Here is a 20,747-nt window from a genome sequence, read left to right on the forward strand (position 1 = left end):
TTTGCAACTATGTACTAGCTAGAGGTGCTTGATATGTCTTTGTGGGCATATACTGCAGACCCAATTACTTAGCTGGAATAGTACATTAGTCATTCTATGGTTTTAAAAGTTGTTATTTCCTAGGAGCATCTTCAATTGTAACATTTTCTTACCATTTCCTGGAAGTCGTAGGAAACTATATTAATCTTGCGCAAGTAAAAATGCAGTCAGACAGCCCACAATGCAGTTTCACAAATTAAATTGTTTGGGAAAAAAACACATTTTTTTTCTTGGGATTAAAATATCAATAAATTGTTAGTGAGGTTAACGTGGGAATGTATACAAGTATACAACTCCTCTTATTAGTGCGAGATATATAGAAATCGATAGGCAAATCGAGAGACAAGCCGTGGAAATAATTAAATAAATATAATATATATATATATATATAAAGGAGAGCCAAATAAATGATATACTATGCTCACGCCACACTGCAATGCAGTATACTAGTATATGTTGTTAGCGATTTATTTATTTATTTTTATTTTTTAACTTACAAAAACAATATGATTTCATTTCATGTACCATACAACTATTGAATCGTGTGTGTGGATGTGCCATAATTAGGAGAAAGTGGATGTTTTCACTTGCACACCTACACATAACCGCTGTTAAATACATTTTACTTAAGGACGTCATCTCTTGCGTTTCCCATCTCACATCATCAGCACAACTCACTCTTTCATCTCCCCGTCAAAACTCTCTCTCTCTCTCTCTCCTATGACGTCACCAAAAATATAAATAAATTAGAAAAACAAACAACAAACCACACTTCTTTTCATTTCAATTAAACCCCCCTCTCTCTCCTCATATTATCTCTCTTCATTTTTTCCCAAATTGACACAAACCCTAACCCTAGAAATTAGGGTTCTCAAAAAATGTCAGGACCCGAAGCAGTAGTAATAAACAATTTATACGAAACAGCTTCACAACCCGACACGGGACACGACGACACTTACACTTTCCTCGAATTCAACACCCAAGATGAATTAGAAGAAGAAGGAATAAATGATTTCGTTAACTACCCTCCATTCCATGACCAACTTTCTCAACCAATCAGATCATCTCCTCAACAATCACAACCTCCCTCATCATCTGTTTGGGCCCCACCTCCTCAATCAACATCCACGTCATCATCAGATCCTATTCTAATTACTGCTGACGTGTCCACACCGAAAAAGGCACGTGGAGGGAGTAGTAGTAGTAATAATAGTAATAATAATAATAATAATAATCATGTGGATGGATTGGTGACGGGAATGAGTGGGTTGAATTTTGAAGAGACGGGTGATGAAGAGAATAATAATAGTTTTGGTGGTGTTGGTGTTGGTGGTACGGAACATGCTTGTAGGTATTGTGGTGTGCAGAATCCTGCTTGTGTTGTTAGGTGTAATGTTCCATCGTGTAGGAAATGGTTTTGTAATTCTAGAGGGAATACTTCCGGGTCGCACATCGTCAATCATTTGGTATGTTTTAAAAAAAATAAAAATAGATATGTGAAATGTTGCATTTTGTTTTTTGTAGTTATTGTTAAATGTTAGTTTTTAAATGAGAAGTATATTTACTCTCCTTTTTTAGACTTCTAGGTCACTAGTTGTAAACATATTATACTGCCATGGGCATGAATTGAGTTATTGTCACTTGTTTGTAATATAAATTCTGAGTCACTTGGTTGACGTGTACTAGTAAGATACTTGTTTTATTTGCTTTTTTCCCAAGAAAGAGTTGGATAAACTGATAAAATTTGATAGGTAACTCTCTGTAAACATGTTATGGTTCCATTGACCTGATATGAGCCCGAAGGGCAGTCACAGTAATGTTGAAAAAGTTCCTTGGAAAGCTAAATAGATTTGAGGATGGATATGACTTATGTTACCTCCCCATTTTTAGACTTCTAGAATATCACTAGTTGTGTACTGTGTACATATTGTACTGCCATGGGAGTGAATTGAGTTATTGTCACTTTTACATAATAAATTCCGAGTCACTTGGTTGACGACGTTTATTCTAACATAATAAAAGAATTGTAAAATAGATCCAAAGGGGTGAATGCGAGTTTCCAATTGAAGACTATTGGATTATGGATTTCTCTGTTTTCCCCCCTCTTCCGTAGAAGTGCATTTGTGTTTCATGTTTTGTTTTAGCCACTTTACAATTAAAATAGTAGCTACTTAAACATATCACCATACCATGGACGTCAAACTAATTGTTTTTAGAAAATGCTAAGATATTGAGGATGAGGCCCATCTCCCTCCCCTTATTTTAGACTTCAAGATAATCACTAATGTTAAAACATATTTATGTTTGAACTGGTGATTCTAGCTAGGGCTAGGCCTTGTATTGTTTAACAAATACTACATGGGGGTTACTACTAAATAAATGTGTTATTGGCTTTGTTTCTATCAAGCTATTAGATAAACTTCTATCATGACAAAGACGACATGTAAGAAATTAGAAACATAATAATTCCACCATTGGAGAATGGTTTACTAAGCCATAAAACTGTCAGACCTTCACATACCCAGTCATAACTCCCCTATCTTGATGTAAAGCTTTCAGATGGAATGTGCTGCTTTTCATTTTGTCTCTGCTGAAAGCATGTAATTTTAGTGTATCAAATTTTCCGTGCCATGACCTCTTGAGAGAAAAATTGACAACCCACGAGTGAACAACAGCAATAGATGGAACTATAATTGTCTTCTTCAACCTTAATATCTTTTAGTGCTTCACATCAATTTTTTTTTGCCAATCACCTCTTATCGCCTTGATGTGGTTTATAAGAAAACGGTAGTCTCCTTGTTTGAGGAGTTCAGTTCTTTCAAAATTATAGGATTTAACGTCTTCCTTTTATGTGTCCTTGAAGTGTCTCTTTAAATCTTCGAAAAGTTGTAGCAAGCATGCATAAGATTTTTTGAATCTTCATGGAAGTTGAAAGTTCAATTTACACGTTAGAACGCATGGGAGTTACTATTTACTAGTATTAGTAGCACGTGTTGTACACAATACTTACTAGTCTTAAGAGCACATGTAATACCCAAGGGCATCTGTGTAAACTCTAGTCTCTTATAGACCTAATATATAAAGGGGCCACTCTCTAACTCAAGGAGGAACCTAATTGTTCCATCTATCTCTATTTGGTATCATAGCAGCTACCAAGAAGAGTTTGAAGAAGAAAAAAGGTTAGCTCACTTGCTACCACCACCACCTTCATTCTTTGTTTAATAAAAACCAAGCCCAAGGGCATCTTTGTAAACTCTTAGTCTCTTATAGACCTAATATAAAAAAGGTCACTTTCTCACTTGAAGAGGAACCTAATTGTTCTATCTATCTCGATTGAACGTAATGATGGCATATCCTGAAAGGAAGAAGAAAACTTCGACATAGGTGAGACGAGTTCATGTAGAAGCCTCCACACAGATGATCTTTTGTTTGCAAACAACTGTGTAGGCAAGACTGCTCTTGTTTTTTCCTTTTTGAATTACGTGTAGACTCCTATTGGTATTTGGGAAAAACTAGAATCAACTAAAATATGAGCCGTTGTTTTGTCCAGTGGTTATGTTTGAGTTCTTCATTATTTAATTTGGTTTATCTGTCTTTCAGTTTGCGTTTTTAGATTACTTACTCTAACCGTTTTATTTACCAGTCATAATCTGCAAAAGCTGTAGAAGTGTCTCATACTAAATAGAGTTGAAAAGTTAATAGTCTCAATTGTTGAACTCGATTCACTTTTTTCCCCATTTAGCAGATTATTTTTTTATGAGTAATTTATCCGATTGAAATCCAGTCGTTTTGTGTTTTTTGATTACTTTCCTTGATCATGTTATGGTTGAATGATGTATGTAGGTTCGTGCGAAGCACAAGGAAGTGTGTCTCCACAAAGACAGTCCTCTGGGAGAAACCATCCTTGAATGTTATAACTGTGGTTGCCGAAATGTGTTTCTTCTTGGATTTATTTCTGCCAAGACAGAGAGTGTTGTCGTGCTCCTTTGCAGAGAACCCTGTTTAAGTGTTAATGCATTGAAGGACATGAATTGGGACCTAAGTCAGTGGTGTCCCCTTATCGATGATAGATGTTTCTTGCAATGGCTTGTTAAGGTTTGTTTAGTTCCTCTAAAAGTTTCTTTTTCATATTTGATTAGTGATTTATAAGGACAAATATGCACTTGATTGTGTTGAAGTGGCTCACGGGCTGAACTTTTGCAGATTCCAACTGAACAGGAACAGTTAAGAGCACGCCAAATCAGTGCTCAACAAATTAATAAGGTTGAAGAGCTTTGGAAGACAAACCCTGATGCTTCTTTGGAAGACCTGGAGAAGCCTGGCGTGGATGATGAGCCTCAGCCTGTGGCTTTGAAGTATGAAGATGCATATCAGGTATTCAAATATTTTATAAGAAGCCATCTCTGAGTTTATTGAGTGCTTCCTTTTGTTATGTCCATTGTTGTTGGCTGTTGTATTTTTTAGTTTTGTTGTGCAGAAGTGGTGGTGATAAAGTACTATACATTGATATGCTGGCTTGTTCTAACAGAAAGTTTCTGGTTCTTTTGTTCTTTGCAGTATCAAAATGTATTTGCTCCACTTGTTAAGCTTGAAGCAGATTACGATAAGGTATGTGATCCTTCTAGATGCAATTACTGTCTCATTATGAGGTTTTGCTTGTAGAGTGTGATATCATATTAAGCGTATGCTTCTTGCAGAAAACTTTTGAACTTCTTGCTTTTTCTTAATCTACTTCGTTTGAAAGGTTTGGTGATTTTTATTTGTTATAGATGATGAAAGAGTCACAAAGCAAAGATAATCTTGCGATTCGTTGGGATATTGGCCTTAACAAGAAACGTATTGCGTACTTTGTATTTCCAAAGGTGTGGTTATCTGTTTCTGCTTGTTGTTTGGATAATATTGGGTATATGCTACTATTGTAATAATTTTAAGTGGATATTATTAAGCACTTCTTGTTCCAGGCTTCTACTCTTACCTGCTATATTTCGTTTATTTTTATTATATTTATTGATCCATGAGTTGTTATGGTATTTGTAGGAAGATAATGAGTTGCGGCTTGTCCCTGGTGATGAGTTACGACTTCGGTATTCAGGTGATGCAGCTCATCCAGCTTGGCAATCAGTTGGGCATGTGGTATGTCTTTATGTATGCTGAGATATTTTTATGCTTGCTTTCAATGATTAGGTTTTATAATTACATCTTTGTGGGATTTTAGTGGCTGTGGATGGTTATCTTTTCTTTTTCTATATAGCTTGTTAATTGTGAAGTATTTTGTTCATCTTGCATTGGTATGTTGTTTCAGATTAAGCTAACAGCACAAGAGGAAGTTGCACTTGAGCTTCGTGCTAGTCAGGTATGTTTTGTTACTATTGTAATTTTGAATTGATACAAGGCCCGTGAAATTGTCGGAATTTCATTTCAGAAAATTGGCATCCTTTATCCAAAAGAGAAAAAGAAAAAAGAATGGAGAACTGGTATCCATAATTTTCAAGAAAATTTGCAATATACCGGTGGTTTAGCCACTCCATGAAATCACATTTTATACTCCTTTCAGTATTTTGGTTTTTAGTATTCAGATTGCTGTCCCAGTATGTTTGATTGCTCAAATGACTTTTGCTGTGAACCGACTATTAAATGCATACTAGAGAATTCTCTATCACCTTCAAGGAATTCTTAGAAAACGATTTATTACAAGTTCCTTAATTTATCTCTCAAAAAGTTTTCTTAAAGGTAGGGAGAAGTTGTTTTTTTACGCTTGTATTTTCATGAATTGGCCAGTAAGCAGAATTTGAAAAAATAACCTTGAGCAATCAAACACACCTTTTGATTTTGGTGAACTAGCTGTTTTGACACGTTTCCAATTTACATACAGGGTGTTCCTGTGGATTGTAACCATGGGTTTAGTGTAGATTTTGTCTGGAAGAGCACAAGTTTTGACCGAATGCAGGGAGCAATGAAAACTTTTGCTGTGGATGAAACGAGTGTCAGTGGGTGAGTTATCTACTTTTATACACTATGGAAAAGTTAATTGGTGAATATGCCATTCTTCTTGTAATATAGTATGGAGAAATAATATGTAGGCATCTTTACAATAATTTGGTTATATAAAGTGTCAACTTTATGTTGCAAAATTGGTTGAGCTTAGACATTTTTTTTCCTTTTTCAATCTATGATTAAATTTATGTCCACCAGAAAACATCTGTATGACTGTATCACTGCATGTCTCTGCATGCTATACAATGTTTGTAATGAATGACATCCCATGCTCAGGGTTTATTAGATGATTCACTTTAAGCTGTAACCTGTAAGAGACCAGGTTAAGGATTGAGAGTCAGACAAAAGGTCTTGGTCTATTATTATTGAAAGATGACCAAGGATCTTTGTATAAAGGGGTTGACAGTCAATATTTAGTGCTGAGAACCATATGGCCGTGAGAAAAGTTGGTATTTGAGACTTTGAGTGCTTAATACTACACAGTGGTGAATTAAATGAAATACATTCCCATGCAAGTTTTAGATTTACTTAATTCACATTCCAGCTAAACATATGACCTTGGTATTTCTCACGCATTTGCTTTCTCTGGATATTATCTAGAGCTGTATGGTGTTGTCTAAGTTTCTTATAGATCGAATAATGCAATCCTTATAGGCACATTCTTGAAGTTGATTCTTTTTGTCCTTTATTATCAGTCTATTGAAGTATGTGTTTCACTTAGGTACATATATCATCACTTGTTGGGACATGAAGTGGAGGTCCAGGTTGTTCGTAACGCATTACCTCGCCGTTTTGGTGCACCGGGTCTTCCAGAACTCAATGCTTCTCAAGTATATTCTTATTCCTAGTGTTAATGTATTTCATAATTTGCAATAGAGCTTCGGTTTGTTTCGAAAATCAAAACTATATTGCTTATCACTGGCTGGTTGCTGGCACATCTTTACATGTTTATGTTGTATTGAAATCTTGTAAAAGTCTTTTTTTTTTTTTATTAGCAGTTCTAGGATATTGGAAATGCATTCATCCAGTATAGTGTAAAATCTCCATATCAAGCTGGGAAGGAGTGAGATAGGCCCTGAGATTTCACTTTTGGAGAGATTGAATTGCCGCATCTTTTAGTTTTGTACTTTATCCTTTGTTTATCGCTAGTGAATTTCATCTTATCAAGTACAAGTACAAGAAACATTAAAAAAACTGCAAATACTATCACCAGCTTACACCCAATTTAAGAATCTTCGTACATAATTTACCCTCATTTAACTACAAAACTCCTTATATCCGCCAACACTACCCCAAAAAGATTGGCGCCTCGTGTTTGTTTCATTCTAACCGTATATGCATAATCATGAATGGTATTAAATTGCAATTCACTGCCCCGTAGCAGAATGACATTTGTATGCCAATGAGAAAGGACATCCACCAGCCAACTGTAATTGATGCAATACGGTGCAGATTCCCCTTGAGCAGGCTTGGCTGGAAGAAGATTATATATAGGTCACCGACGATTCAGTTCCAAAAAACCAAGGCTGTTTACCAAATCTGATCCTAAATTTTCGTTTTTTAAGAATAGTTACTATTTTCTATAGTACGGCACACAGGACAAGAACCATTTCGTGTGGGAAACTAAGAATTACAAGTTCTTGACCCAGGAAAGTAATGGGTGGGAACAACACTACTAGGAGAAGGAAACCAAGACTAGAAACTAATTAGGACCTAGTATAGAAAATTTTATTCTTACCAACTACTGTATCCATGAGTCACTGTTATGTTTAGTTTTAGGTTAACAATTTTGCGCCCAGACATAAATGAGGCTAACCCGACGATGGCTTAATCGTTGAAAGCCATGTGATTGCCAAGATTGTAGAAAATGTACTTTACCCATGTTAAATTTGGATGATCTTTTATGCTTCTACATAGATTTGCCTTCTCTTGGTTTTTGTGTGTGTTGTGTGTGTTTATTGTTTTTCTTATTTTAGTGTTTTTTTTTTTCATGTAAGGATATTATATGGTTTTAAAACCTATTGGCAGGTTTTTGCTGTGAAGAGTGTTCTACAGAAGCCAATAAGCTTAATACAAGGCCCTCCTGGCACAGGGAAAACTGTCACCTCTGCAGCCATTGTATACCACATGGCTAAACAAGGCCAAGGACAGGTGAATATATTCTGTTTTTGTGGGTGTGATTGATCATTTGGTATTTATTGATTAAAATTTGGTTTGTTTTGTAGGTTTTGGTATGTGCTCCAAGTAACGTGGCTGTTGACCAACTTGCAGAGAAGATCAGTGCGACCGGGTTGAAGGTATGTTTCACTTGACCGTTAGACATCCCTTTTTCTATATACTTGAAGTGTTCTATTTCTTGTCCTTTAGCCGAATATAGGATAGTTTTATTTTCTTTCTTGGTAGAGTTATTGATGAATAGTACTCGAATGCATGTTTTGGGTTGAGAATATCCACTTAGAATCCTAAGATTTGTTCATTTTATTGTTTAAATTTTTACGTCTTTGCTAAGAGTTTTATCATTGCTTTCACTTTCAGTTTTGACAGGTCCTTGCTAATTAAATTTCTATTATGTCATATTCGTCAAAAAACTGTTCTCCATGTTTAAACTAGGTTTCTTGTATTATGTCCATTTAGGAGTTTGTATGAATTTCTCATCTAGTGGCATTCTGGAGTGCTCTTTTACTGCGACATGGCAGCATTTATTAATTTGAAAGTGTTATATGTAATTTCAGAACTGAAGAGCTTAGATCTTTAGAAGTCATTAGTGGTATACAATGTCTTAACCTATTGATTTATCTTGAAGTTACCTGTCTATTGAATGTATTAAGTTGTGATACTGTCAGTCTTGTCTTGATCTAACACGAACTGTTTGCTTATATGCATGGTCTTGTCCATTTTGCCAATGTTGTCAAGGAGGTCAAGGCGACCAATTTGCAACCCCCCGTCCAAATCCAAAAAAAAGGGAGTGCCAATGGGGTCATAGTGTTACTTAGAAACACACTGCCTTGTGCCTCGTCTAGGCCCTGCGAGTATAGTGTTTTGCACACTAACGATCATTTGGTTATAGAAAAAAGTTTCCTTCTTGGTTCTCCTTCCCCAACCATCCCTTCGATAGCATTTTCACTTTTTAATTTTTGCTAGATAAGATGGAATTCGTATTACTGTAAAAGTTACATGTACAGTGAGTAGAGAAGCTCAGTTCACATAAAGTGTTCAAAGCTTCTACTTTTGGTCTTAATTAAACCTATGATAGGTCATCTCAGGCATCTCCCTTCTATAGAGCAATGTGGGTTTGCCTCGATACAAAATAGGGGTGTTGGTGGTTCTTTTGAAGTCCTACATTTGCTCAATAGCATTTTGACGATTTTTTAATATTTAATAATCAAGCAGCTTTTGTGTCAATAATTGATATGTTGAAAGTTAACTATTATTTTAAGTCCATCGTGAGGCTCTTTATGTCGTATCATATGGTTTTGAATTTAATGTTCAACTGAAAAATTGTAACCTCCGCCTTTTAGGTTGTCAGGCTTTGCGCCAAATCAAGGGAAGCTGTGAGCTCTCCTGTTGAGCATTTGACGCTGCATTATCAGGTTGGGTGGGATGATACTTGTTTTAATATAGAAATTCTGTATATGATTTCATTTGCAGTTTTACTTTTTTGATATGAATATTGTTAGAACTATTCAATTGTTTGGTGCAGGTTCGGCATCTTGATACATCTGAAAAGAGTGAACTGCATAAGCTGCAGCAACTAAAAGATGAACAAGGTGCAATTTTGGTTTCTTGTGGCTGTCATTCATTGTAATGGTTACTGGTTTATGCAGGCTTAAAAAATTTGAGAAGTTCATATTGATTCATGTGGTATTATATGATAACCCTGCTTGATACATCATATTTCCTTAATTGATTTTCAAAAGAGAGGGGGTTTGGCTGTTAAGATATAGCCACATCCTAGAATAATCCTTGTTTCAAACACTACAAAATTTTAGTTTAAAGTTTGAAAAGGAGAAATGCATCGTTTTTAGTTTAAATTGTATAGGATATCTCATCCTACAACTCTCCTTTTAATTGGATGGATTGAAATGATATATCTCTTCTTTTACGGAGGAGAAAAACTGTGAGTTTGGTGATAGGAATATCTACCACAAGATAACCAAAAATGTTAACACGTTAAGTTGCATCCGTTTGTTTTCTTTTTACATTAAGCTCCGGTAATATCTGTATTTTTCGTTTGGAGGACCATTGGCTTGGGGAAATATTTTATAGGTAGGATTACAAGCTATGCTGAGCATGTTAGAGTTGAAGTGCACATTTTCATTGAATGGATGGTTAGATCTAATGGAACATTAGGGTTTTTAACAATTGGGTCATTGATGAGTTAGCCTATTATTGCTGGTATTTGAACTGTGTACCTGAATTGACAAGTTTTTTATTCGATCATGTGGTATCATAGTAAGAATAAGATTTCTCAACAATAATGACTCTTGGTTTCCATCTACTGTTGCGCCCTTCCTTGTTTTGTGGTATATATTTTTAGTGGTAAAGTTAGAAAAAGAATTGTATGGGTAAGTTGTTAGATCACTGCCTTTCCTGTTCTAGTGTTGGGGACTACGTAGAACATGTAATTTTCTTCTTGTTTGTTTTTTTCCTGGCAAGTCCATCACATTTCCAGGAAACTTATTTTACTTAAATTTAATGAAAGTCATTTTCCGTATTGAACAAAAAATGTCAGAGTATCTTTCTTCGTGAAGTTGTTTGCTTAGATTTTAAAACTAACTTTTACCATTAACATTGTAATTGATTTTTAAACTCATTTGGCAGAATTGAAGTACAAGTAACATTTTTGTGTTAGCAATTTGTTGGAAAGAGCAATAAGTTCCTCCTGAAAATTCATTTGCTATCATCACTGAGTCTCTGTTGCGTGGTACTTCATATTTTGTGCCGGACACACGACTCAGATATGACATTGACACTTCTAAATGAAGAGGTGGAGGAAAATGTACCTTAAATAAGATATGACCCAAAGAAACATAAAATATTAGGATTGAAATCCTGTAACTACAAAATTTAACTTATATTTTCTGTAACCATCTTCTCAAATAGTTTCTGTTATATATATTTTTTTAATTAAATAAAAAATTAGCTGTGTCCACAAATCTGATGTTTTAGACCATGCCGTGTCAGAATCTCCGTTCGGTGTCTAAATTGGACACTCGTATCCATACCCATGCAACATAGTGACCGACCTTCCAATCACACAGAATCTAAAGAGAAATTTGAAATGCACTTAGTTACTTGTGTATGTACATCTGTCTGTATACTTCTCGAGCACTTGCTTGGAAAAAAAGATGTTTAGTGAATAATTATTTGTTCGTCTTGCTGTTACAGGAGAGCTTTCAAGTAGTGATGAAAAGAAGTACAAAGCTCTGAAAAGGGCTACCGAGAGGGAGATATCTCAGAGTGCTGACGTCATTTGTTGCACATGTGTTGGTGCTGGAGATCCTCGCTTGGCAAATTTTAGATTCCGCCAGGTTGATAAGTATATATGATGATTGCAATTTTCTGCAAAATGATACCATTTTTAATGCTGATTCAATCGTATCTGATATTCTGCTTACCAGGTTCTTATCGATGAGTCGACTCAAGCAACTGAACCTGAGTGCCTTATTCCTTTGGTACTTGGGGTGAAACAGGTATTTCAAGAACTCACTTATCATTGTTTTCATTTCAGTCTCTTAATTAAGTTTTTGTTGTATAGGTTGTTCTTGTTGGTGACCATTGCCAGCTTGGTCCAGTAATCATGTGCAAGAAGGCTGCTCGTGCTGGGCTCGCTCAATCACTATTTGAGCGCCTTGTTTGCCTTGGTGTGAAACCTTTTAGGTTGCAGGTATGCTAACACTGTGTATTGGTTGATTAATGGGCCTGTTTATTAATGCAACTACCAATTCGCTTAGCTAATAGAATCGATGATGTAATTATTCTATTCATATCTTCACATTTATGGAATGCTGAAAATGCGAGCTTCAAGAGTATCGCCTTGAAAAAGAAAAAGAAGAAATCATCTGACAACTGAAAGTCATATGATAATAAACTACTATGAATGTGAAGAGATGAATCAAAAAGAAAATAGATTTCTGCTCTGCATGACGAAGTAGGAATACTAAATTTTATCTTTTTTGTTTGAGATCACAAACTGTGGCCAAGTCAACCCTACTCTTTTACAGAGGTGAAGCTTTACACTCTAGAGTATATCAGTAACGCTAGCATCCCTTTATTGGCTGGGGAAAGGCCTAGAAAACAGTCTGTTAGGTTATTTTGTTTAAATTGGTAATTGAAGATCTGTTAGAAGTACTTAGAACAGAATAAATAGTAGTTTAGACAAAGAGTACTAGGGAAATATAATAAAAAGTAACGCTTTTCACATTGCAATTTACTTTTTTGTATGTGTAGAACCTGAGAGTAAGTTATGCTTGTGTCTGTCCATTTGTAATTCCTGGTCCGTGTTTGTATTTCCTGTGTCTTAGCTATGTCTATATGTAGGTGTTATATGTCTAAAATCTGCTAGATGTTTCAGTATAGTGTTATCCAAGTTTCTTTATTGTTTGTGGAACAGTTGCGTGATTTTGCTCCCCCCCCCCCCCCACCCTGCAGTTTCCTTCATCATTAGAGGCTTTTAGCGTCCATTTCATTTCATGTTTTGTTTAAACAGATTCTCTATGGCGTCACACCATCCCTTCGTACTTACATTTGTAATCATGTTTTGCTTCCGTTTTCTTTTATTGGTCCGTGCATTCCATTCCTTTACACTTTTTGTCACTCACAGATTCTCTACTGCAGGTTCAATATCGTATGCATCCATCCCTATCAGAATTCCCCTCTAATAGCTTTTATGAAGGGACACTGCAGAATGGTGTGACTATCAATGAAAGGCAATCTTCTGGCATTGATTTCCCTTGGCCGGTCCCTAACCGTCCCATGTTCTTTTATGTCCAGGTAATTTTAAATAATCGTTTGTTGTTTAATATTTTATCTTGTTATTATGATCATTTGCATTATACCGAGATATGAATTTCTATTTTCCTTTGTAAATTTCTGTCCCCTTTATTTCTCTACTGTTCTAAGATTTCACTATTATAGATGGGCCAAGAGGAGATTAGTGCAAGTGGAACCTCGTATCTGAACAGAACTGAGGCGGCAAATGTTGAAAAAATCGTAACCACCTTCTTGAGGAGTGGTGTTGTTCCTAATCAGGTAATTGATATTGTAATCATTTACTAGTTTTGTTGATCTTCTACTTTCTGTGGTTCATGTTTGTGTCTATGTCAGATTGGAGTCATAACACCTTATGAGGGTCAGCGGGCATACATTGTGAATTATATGGCAAGGAATGGTGCTCTCAGGCAACAGCTTTACAAGGAAATAGAGGTTACTTTTTTAACTTAACATATATATAGCATATACCGTTTTTGCTGCTATGACATGTTCTTCTCGTTTTCCAGGTTGCAAGCGTTGACTCATTTCAGGGAAGAGAGAAAGATTACATTATTTTGTCTTGCGTGAGAAGTAATGAACATCAGGTTGGCTGATTCACATCACTTGTTTGCTCGAGATGAAGTTTTAAATTTGCAAAGAACGTTTGCAAATTTTGCTTTTCTTTGTCTGCTTGATTTTTATTGGTTAGTGTTAAGTCAGATTTCCATTTGCATATGTTTTTAATTGGTTCAACTGTTCAGGGTATTGGATTTCTTAATGATCCGCGAAGGCTGAATGTCGCTCTGACACGAGCTCGCTATGGTATTGTTGTCTTGGGGAACCCTAAGGTGTTGAGCAAGCAGCCACTTTGGAACAGCTTATTGACTCATTACAAGGTATATGGAGTAACGAGCAGTCATTTTAACAGTCTATTTGGATGTTCCTGATTCAATAGTAATCATCTTCATTGTACAAAAAATATAATAACTGATAATCATCAGTATGAAAAATTCTCCTGAATGATTGAAATGGCATGGAATTGCGATACTCTTGCAACTTAAGGGTTGGGGACGTAGGATCCAGTAGTTTATGCCACCTAAGATCATTAGATGTAACTTGTGTAAGCTGAAAAGGATTGTCCTTGCTACAAAGTATTGCGCGTTCATGTGAACTGTTAGTCTATGTCCTGATGGTTGCATCTCTGTAGGAGCATGAGTGCTTGGTAGAAGGACCACTGAACAACTTGAAGCAGAGTATGGTTCAATTTCAAAAGCCAAAAAAGGTATGACACCTGAAACATACAACCTGGTGCATTATTATTGGTTTTTTTTTTTTTCCCCTGGAAATGTTTAGTTTTTACTAATGGTGCTTATGATTGTTTGAACAGATTTACAATGATCGCAGATTCTTCTTTGGTAGTGGACCTGGTATTGTGCCTAATGATAATTACGGCCCTGCTAGTTCTAGTCCAAATGCTGATAAAAGAGGTCGCTCTAAAGGTGTGTTGTTGACTAGCAATTTAGCATGTAGTTCATGTCCATGTACTGGTGTTACCTTATATTTGAATGAGTAATCAAGAGTTAACATAAATGTAGGAATCACCTTATTTGAACGAGTAAGACAATAGTTAACATACATGTAGGAATCATACTAGTGGCAAAAGTATGAAGGGCGGCATTTCATAGCCTATAAACTAGAAACTAATGTGTTTTTCAGTTTAATTGGTAAATACCTGACCTTATATGGTCCCAATGAGTATATTGATGTTTGAGTCTACAAGTTAGCACACTTGTATTAGTCACAAAGTTATCAAAGACGGCAGTTCTAGCATCTAAATTAGAAACTAATGCGCGATTCAGTTTAATTGGTAAATATCTTATCTTATATGGTACCTACGTGTATATTGATGTTGGAATCTATAAGTTTGTTTTGTCTGAGGGTAGGTATTGTTGTTAGGTTAGATTAATTAATTATTTTTTTGTGTCAACATTAGGTCCTTATATGCCATTTGGGCCACAAAGTGGTGCGCCTAAGCCTGGTCTGCATCCTGCTGGTTTTCCTGTACCGCGCATTCCACTTCCATCTTTTCCTGGTGGTCCCCATTCTCAGCCGTATGCAATCCCTACTCGTGGAGCTGTTCATGGACCAATTGGAGCAGTTCCACAGGTTCCTCAAGCAGGAACAAGGGGTTTTGGTGCTGGTCGTGGCAATGCTGGTGGTCCTATTGGTGGTCATCTCTCGCATCAGCAAGGGTCCCAGCAAGCCCTAGGGAACCTCTCTAATTTCAATTTTCCTGCTCTGGACAATCCAAACAGTCAATCATCTGTTGGTGCTCCAATGTCTCAAAGTGGACTCATGACTCAGGTTCACAAAGTTTTTTCCTCATTTTGAAATTTATTCATTGTTTGATTAGTTTTGTCATTAAAGTATCTTGTTACTTGATAGATGCCACCGGTTCAAGGACTGAGCCAGACGTTCCGCGATGGGTTTTCTATGGGGGGCATGTCTCAGGTAAATAATAACATGTATCAGTTTTTGATGGGGTTGGTTCACATGATTCTTACGTTTAGTTCTATTATTGAGCAGGATTTCATCGGTGATGACTTCAAAAGCCAGGGATCACATGTTGCTTACAATGTTGCAGATTTCTCTACACAGGTGATATAGACGGAACATATATTTTCTGTTGTAAAATTGTGTATTGGAATGTGAATTTATTTTTCCATTTTTAGTAAATTGTGAATTATATCAAGTTGAAAATCATAAGATTTAAGAAGTTATTTTTTTGTGTGCATATGTATATGATCGAAAATAAGGAAACTTTAGCATAATTCCTATTATGTGTTGAGAGGTCTTATATACCTTGAGAAGCCAAGACTGTAAAATCAAACCTGGTTGGTCCTAAATTGAATTGTAAATTCTTTTGTAAGTCGGGGTGGTTAGATACTTAGATTCAGTTGGTTGGTCTCAAATTTGGTTGCTTCGTTTGGGGTTGATATAACCTAAATCCCAACTTGGGTCTTACAATTTTAAACATCTATACAGCATGTCAGTTTATCTCAGTTTTGTTATTCCTTGCATGGTGTTTTTTTTTGGATATATTATTTATGGAGTTTGGCAGTGAATTTTACAATATTCATGAGCTTGAGAGGAATCTTACATCTGGAGAACAGCCTTCCTCTCTTGCCATATTCATTGAGCTTGAGAGGAGAAGAGAAACTAGCACATTTTAGGGTTCCCATATTGGTTTATGTATTACTAGGGAATCTTAGAATATGGTTTGGTTGCTAAGTTGATGTCTTTAGCACCAGTTAATTTTTATTCTGAATAGCTATTATAGTTTCCAAATTGAATTTGAAGTATAGTATCTAAATTTATTACTTCCTTAAGTCTATATATTGAGTCGTAGGCCTTTGGCCATACTTGCTTGATTGATTAATAAATTCTGTTTGTGTGGAAGGTTTCCTTTTGTGTGTGTTCTTGATTATTATTTGCAGGGTGATTACAAGCGATAACTTGTCATCTCCCTTCTCTATTTTGTGGGTTTCAAGTCCGGTTGTTGCACACAACTTTAGTGGCTCACAAACAATCAGTTCATGATCTTCGGCATTGTGTTCATATCCCACTTGCACGCAAGTGCATCAGAAACCCTACTGGCAAATAGAAGTGCCCAATGCCTAATCAGGTGATTAGAAATACAAGGTTTACCATAAATTGGAAGATATTTGAGCATGATGGCAGTGACGAGAGGATAAATTTGATTGAACAAGGCTGGGGTCTTACTCTATGGGTGGAGTATTCGAAGAAGAGGGGCAAATGGATTAAAGATATAGTGGCGTCCATTGATTATAGCAATTGCAGACTATTATTCTTGAGGAAAAACCATGACGGACATACGTATGTTTTTGCTGATGTCAAGGAAAACAAATTTGAGAAATATCTTTCCTTTCTGCTTTTTTCCAAACAGATTAAAAGAGGATATATCATGATCTGTATTCCTTCGGGTATGTCATCTGTGAAAATGGTGGGGTATATCAAGAAGTTTCAAGTGTGAAAGTTCGGAGTGATAGATGCAATTTGTTGAAGACTACACAAATCATTGTGGAGTGAAGACAGTTATTTATTTGGTGAGGAGTTCTACCGGAATCTGATGATGTTAAAACAGGACAGAGGTGAGTGGGATCAGTGTGAGGCTCGGAAGGTTGACTTGGCAAAGTCATTTTCTGAAGTAACAAGGGGATTCTTTACGTTGACATGATTGGGATTGTTTATGTTGGATGGAGATGGATTGTTTTCTATTGATGGTAGAGAAACCACCAGATCAAATATGGATGTGTTGGCTGGAGTGTCAATAGAAGTCAATTTTGAAATTCTTATGAGGGTCTGTTTGGAAGTTTTCCTTTGGAATTGGAATTGAAAATATAATTCCAAGACTTACAATTTCAAGTAGTTAAAATTCCTGAATATATGCAAATCTCAAGTTTCTGCCCCCTATAGAAACTTACAATTCCTTGATTTTGGGGATTTGAGGTTTCCATTCCAGTGCAGAAAAGGTTACCAAACAGGGTGATTCTTAATTTTCGGAAATATATTCTGAATTCCACCATAAAATCCTGGTTACCAAACACACCCCGAGTAGATTTACGGGGGTCAGCCATGCACAAGGATTAATTCGTTGCTGTGAATGAAAGTCAGTTGGATGGGGAAGGGGAAACTGATATTGGGCTGAAAGTCTGAAACTGATATTGGGTTATACCTGAAACCAATAGTAGGCTAAACTGATATTGGGTTATACCTGAAACTAATATTAGGTTAAGAACTAATAATGGGTTGGCCCCATTGTTAATTTAGATATTAACTGTGAAAGGAATTGGAGCAGAGAAACACGTTAAATAACGATACAGCCCATGAAATGTTGGGCTGTGTATGTCATTCACATGAATCAATGGTTCAGGGAGCAACACAGTTGACAAATTAGGTGATGAAGGCAGTGATCAGGAGGATGGGGGTTCCATCTATGAAGGAGATGATGATGAAGTGGGGAGTGGAAAAGAATTGTTTGAGGAGTTCGATAGTGCACTTTGATCGATGGATTCGAGTGTTGATGCAAGTAGATTGGAGATCGTCTGCCAACAAGTTGGGGTCTACAGGGTGTGCATTTGATTTTATTAAAGTAATCAACAAAATGGCTCAGGAAGAGATGGTTATTTACAGAAGGGAACAAGTATTTAGTAAAAATCAAAGGGCTGAGTCCAATTCAGATGACTTTTGATCTTTGTATATAGAACACGAGGGGATTGTGTTGCATGGTAAAGCAGGGCGATTGAAGTTTAGACAAGCGGTGGTGGCATTGCAAGAAACTAAAAGAGAAGTTCATAATACAAGCCTTGTCATTTTTCTTTGGGGTAGATCATCATATTCATGGGTCTGGAATATCATAGTAAAATAACTATTCTGAGATGTCTCTTGTAATCAGAAAAGAAAAAAAAAAATACAAGAAATTCAATCCACCATTTTAAAACTTAAACGAAGTACAGAACAAAAGAATAACAGCGAAGCCATGTGTCCTATCCTGTTCATGATCAGAAATATAGTAAATTTACCTTTTGTAGTGTGTCCCGTGACCCTGTTACTTGTGTAGGTGTCTGTTCTGATGAGAGCGAGAGTAACAGTGTAGTCTATGCTACAGCATCAGGTGTGTATTGATTTTGGAGCATCTTTAGAATTCTTTGTTTGGTTAACGATCTCAGTTTTTACTGTCTTACCGATTCTGCGAGGCAGTAACCTGTTTGGCATGCGCTGTACATGTAAGCGAGTCCTGTCCGAGCTAATTAAAGAAATAAACTGCTAATGGTTAATCTTTTAACAGCTTTGCTCTATCATTGCAGTATATTTTTTCACGAGTTGTCAGATTTTCTGAAGGATGTTCCCTATTATTTTCTCGTTTAACTTTTTGAGAAGCATTCATCACACTTCTAGCCTTCCATAATATTGTTGTATGCAGATGGTAGCTTTTTAATGGTGGTTATGCTCTCGTTTGCAGGCTTCACAGAGTGGATATGGTGTTGATTATGTTACTCAGGGAGCACAAGCTGGTTTTCCAGGAAGCTTTTTAAACCAAGGTTCTCAGGCTGGATACTCTCATTTGGGCACAGGAAATGATTTCATATCTCAGGTTTGTTCTCATATTCTTAACTTTTTTCTATTGACTCTCTGGGATTTCTTCTGTTCTTATATCTGTAAAATAATGGTTGTCATTGTGAGTGTCATCTGATTCTTTTCATCTATTTTCTTCTCTTTTGTTTTTGTCTTTATTTATCTATTTACTTCTTTTTTGAGACAGGACTACATGAATCATGGATCACAAGGTCTTTTTACTCAAGTTGGATTTACTGACCCATCTCAAGATGAATCTTCTCGTACCCAATTTGGCGTTGGAGGTCCTAATCAACTTCAGTCGCAGGTATCATATGCTAACTACGGTTGCATTAATTAAAGAAAAATATATGCTGATCATGATTGATGACAAGATTTTTGGATCATAGGAATTTATTTTTGAAATAATTATCTGGTTTTGATTTTAACAATGTTTTGGTTTTATGATCTCATGCTAATAATGGTTGATAACATGTTTTCAAATTTTTATGTTACATTATTCTTGGAATAATAAAATTTTATCCCGTTTTAACTATGACAGGGTTTAATGAATCCACTGTACTCCCAGCCGTTCACCCACTACAATACACAGCCTCCATTAAACCTGCAGGCTCAGCAGCAGCAGCAGCAGCAGCAGCAGGGTCAAAATTCACAAAATCATAAACTTCACTATAACGGCTGAGCCACCATGGGCCTGACCGTTGGATGGGTTATATTCTTTAAGTTCAGCAATTCGGTTGTGCTGATGTTTGTCGACTATCTGTCTCTATGTGGTGGAGAAGGATAACCATTTTTGGAGGTGTTTGCTTTCTCTGTAGCATCGGAAGATGATTCAATGTGCACCTCGGGAAGCTGAAGTCGGCAGACAACTAATGATTTTCTTGTTTGAAAGACAGCACAGCTTTAGTTGTCAAAAGGATAATCCCATTCCTGGTTGAAGTTTCTATTTTGAGAGATCAGTTGGGAGATGAAGGCACAGCATTGCATGTATGCTGATCGAAGAATTCTGGTCTGCAGTTCCTCGGGCGTGTAGAAAATGGCGGGTCAGTTGGCATTAATAGACATAAATACATACAGAAAAATGTGGGCGGGACAGGAATTGGAATGAAAACCCACCCCACCATAGCATACACAGCTGCTACTACAAGTTATGTACAGTTGCTGAGGAAAAGGTGGATCAGTCTCAAGATCAGAGATGTTTTTTGAACTCCATTGTGATTTAATGAAATTGGTCTTGAAGATATTTTTTGGGCTGCATTACTGTGTAATTTGTTAGTAATATAAATATTGATTATATAACTGTGTGAAGCAGTTTGTTGATTATTACTGGTAATTAATTAATGAGTGGCCTTTGTGTTAATACGGTGTGTTCACGACCTGTTTGTTTGCATTCCTCCATTTTCGTTTTATGGATTTTGTGAGGTAAAATATTAATGAAAGAATAAAGGGTGGGCTCCCAAAATCTTATAGTACGCTTCTAGCTTAGAAACAACTTCCCTTCGCCGCAACGTATCTGCTGTTTTAGAGATTTGTCGGTATCCTTGTAGTAGCTTTGTATGATTTCAGGTGAAGCAGCAAATTATCTT

General features: G+C 36.3%; 1 protein-coding gene across 1 annotated transcript; it reads left to right on the plus strand.

Moving 5' to 3' along the window:
* The first annotated feature begins 693 nt into the window (after positions 1-693).
* LBA1 (RNA helicase) lies at positions 694-20,521 on the plus strand. Its single transcript, XM_086605155.1, has 29 exons — positions 694-1,505; positions 3,883-4,134; positions 4,243-4,413; positions 4,597-4,647; positions 4,809-4,901; positions 5,077-5,172; positions 5,342-5,392; positions 5,912-6,030; positions 6,755-6,863; positions 8,062-8,184; positions 8,259-8,330; positions 9,552-9,623; positions 9,734-9,800; positions 11,422-11,564; positions 11,655-11,726; positions 11,792-11,920; positions 12,871-13,026; positions 13,171-13,284; positions 13,360-13,458; positions 13,533-13,610; positions 13,767-13,901; positions 14,213-14,287; positions 14,393-14,504; positions 14,999-15,369; positions 15,451-15,516; positions 15,592-15,663; positions 19,049-19,180; positions 19,349-19,468; positions 19,703-20,521. Exons 1-29 carry the CDS (start codon positions 918-920, stop codon positions 19,841-19,843), a joined length of 3,879 nt encoding a protein of 1,292 aa, XP_086461281.1. The 5' UTR covers positions 694-917; the 3' UTR covers positions 19,844-20,521.
* Positions 20,522-20,747: the final 226 nt, after the last annotated feature.

This window comes from Coptis chinensis, chromosome 1, assembly GCF_015680905.1.
Source record: "Coptis chinensis isolate HL-2020 chromosome 1, ASM1568090v1, whole genome shotgun sequence".
Classification (NCBI taxonomy): Eukaryota; Viridiplantae; Streptophyta; class Magnoliopsida; order Ranunculales; family Ranunculaceae; genus Coptis; species Coptis chinensis.

What these genes read in the sequence shown, in the direction of transcription:
- LBA1 (XM_086605155.1), top strand. Translation starts at nt 918, where the DNA reads ATGTCAGGACCCGAAGCAGTAGTAATAAACAATTTATACGAAACAGCT. An exon ending in AGTATGAAGATGCATATCAG is followed by an intron (nt 4,414 to 4,596) that starts GTATTCAAATAT and finishes TGTTCTTTGCAG; the next exon opens with TATCAAAATGTATTTGCTCC. An exon ending in GATGAAACGAGTGTCAGTGG is followed by an intron (nt 6,031 to 6,754) that starts GTGAGTTATCTA and finishes TGTTTCACTTAG; the next exon opens with GTACATATATCATCACTTGT.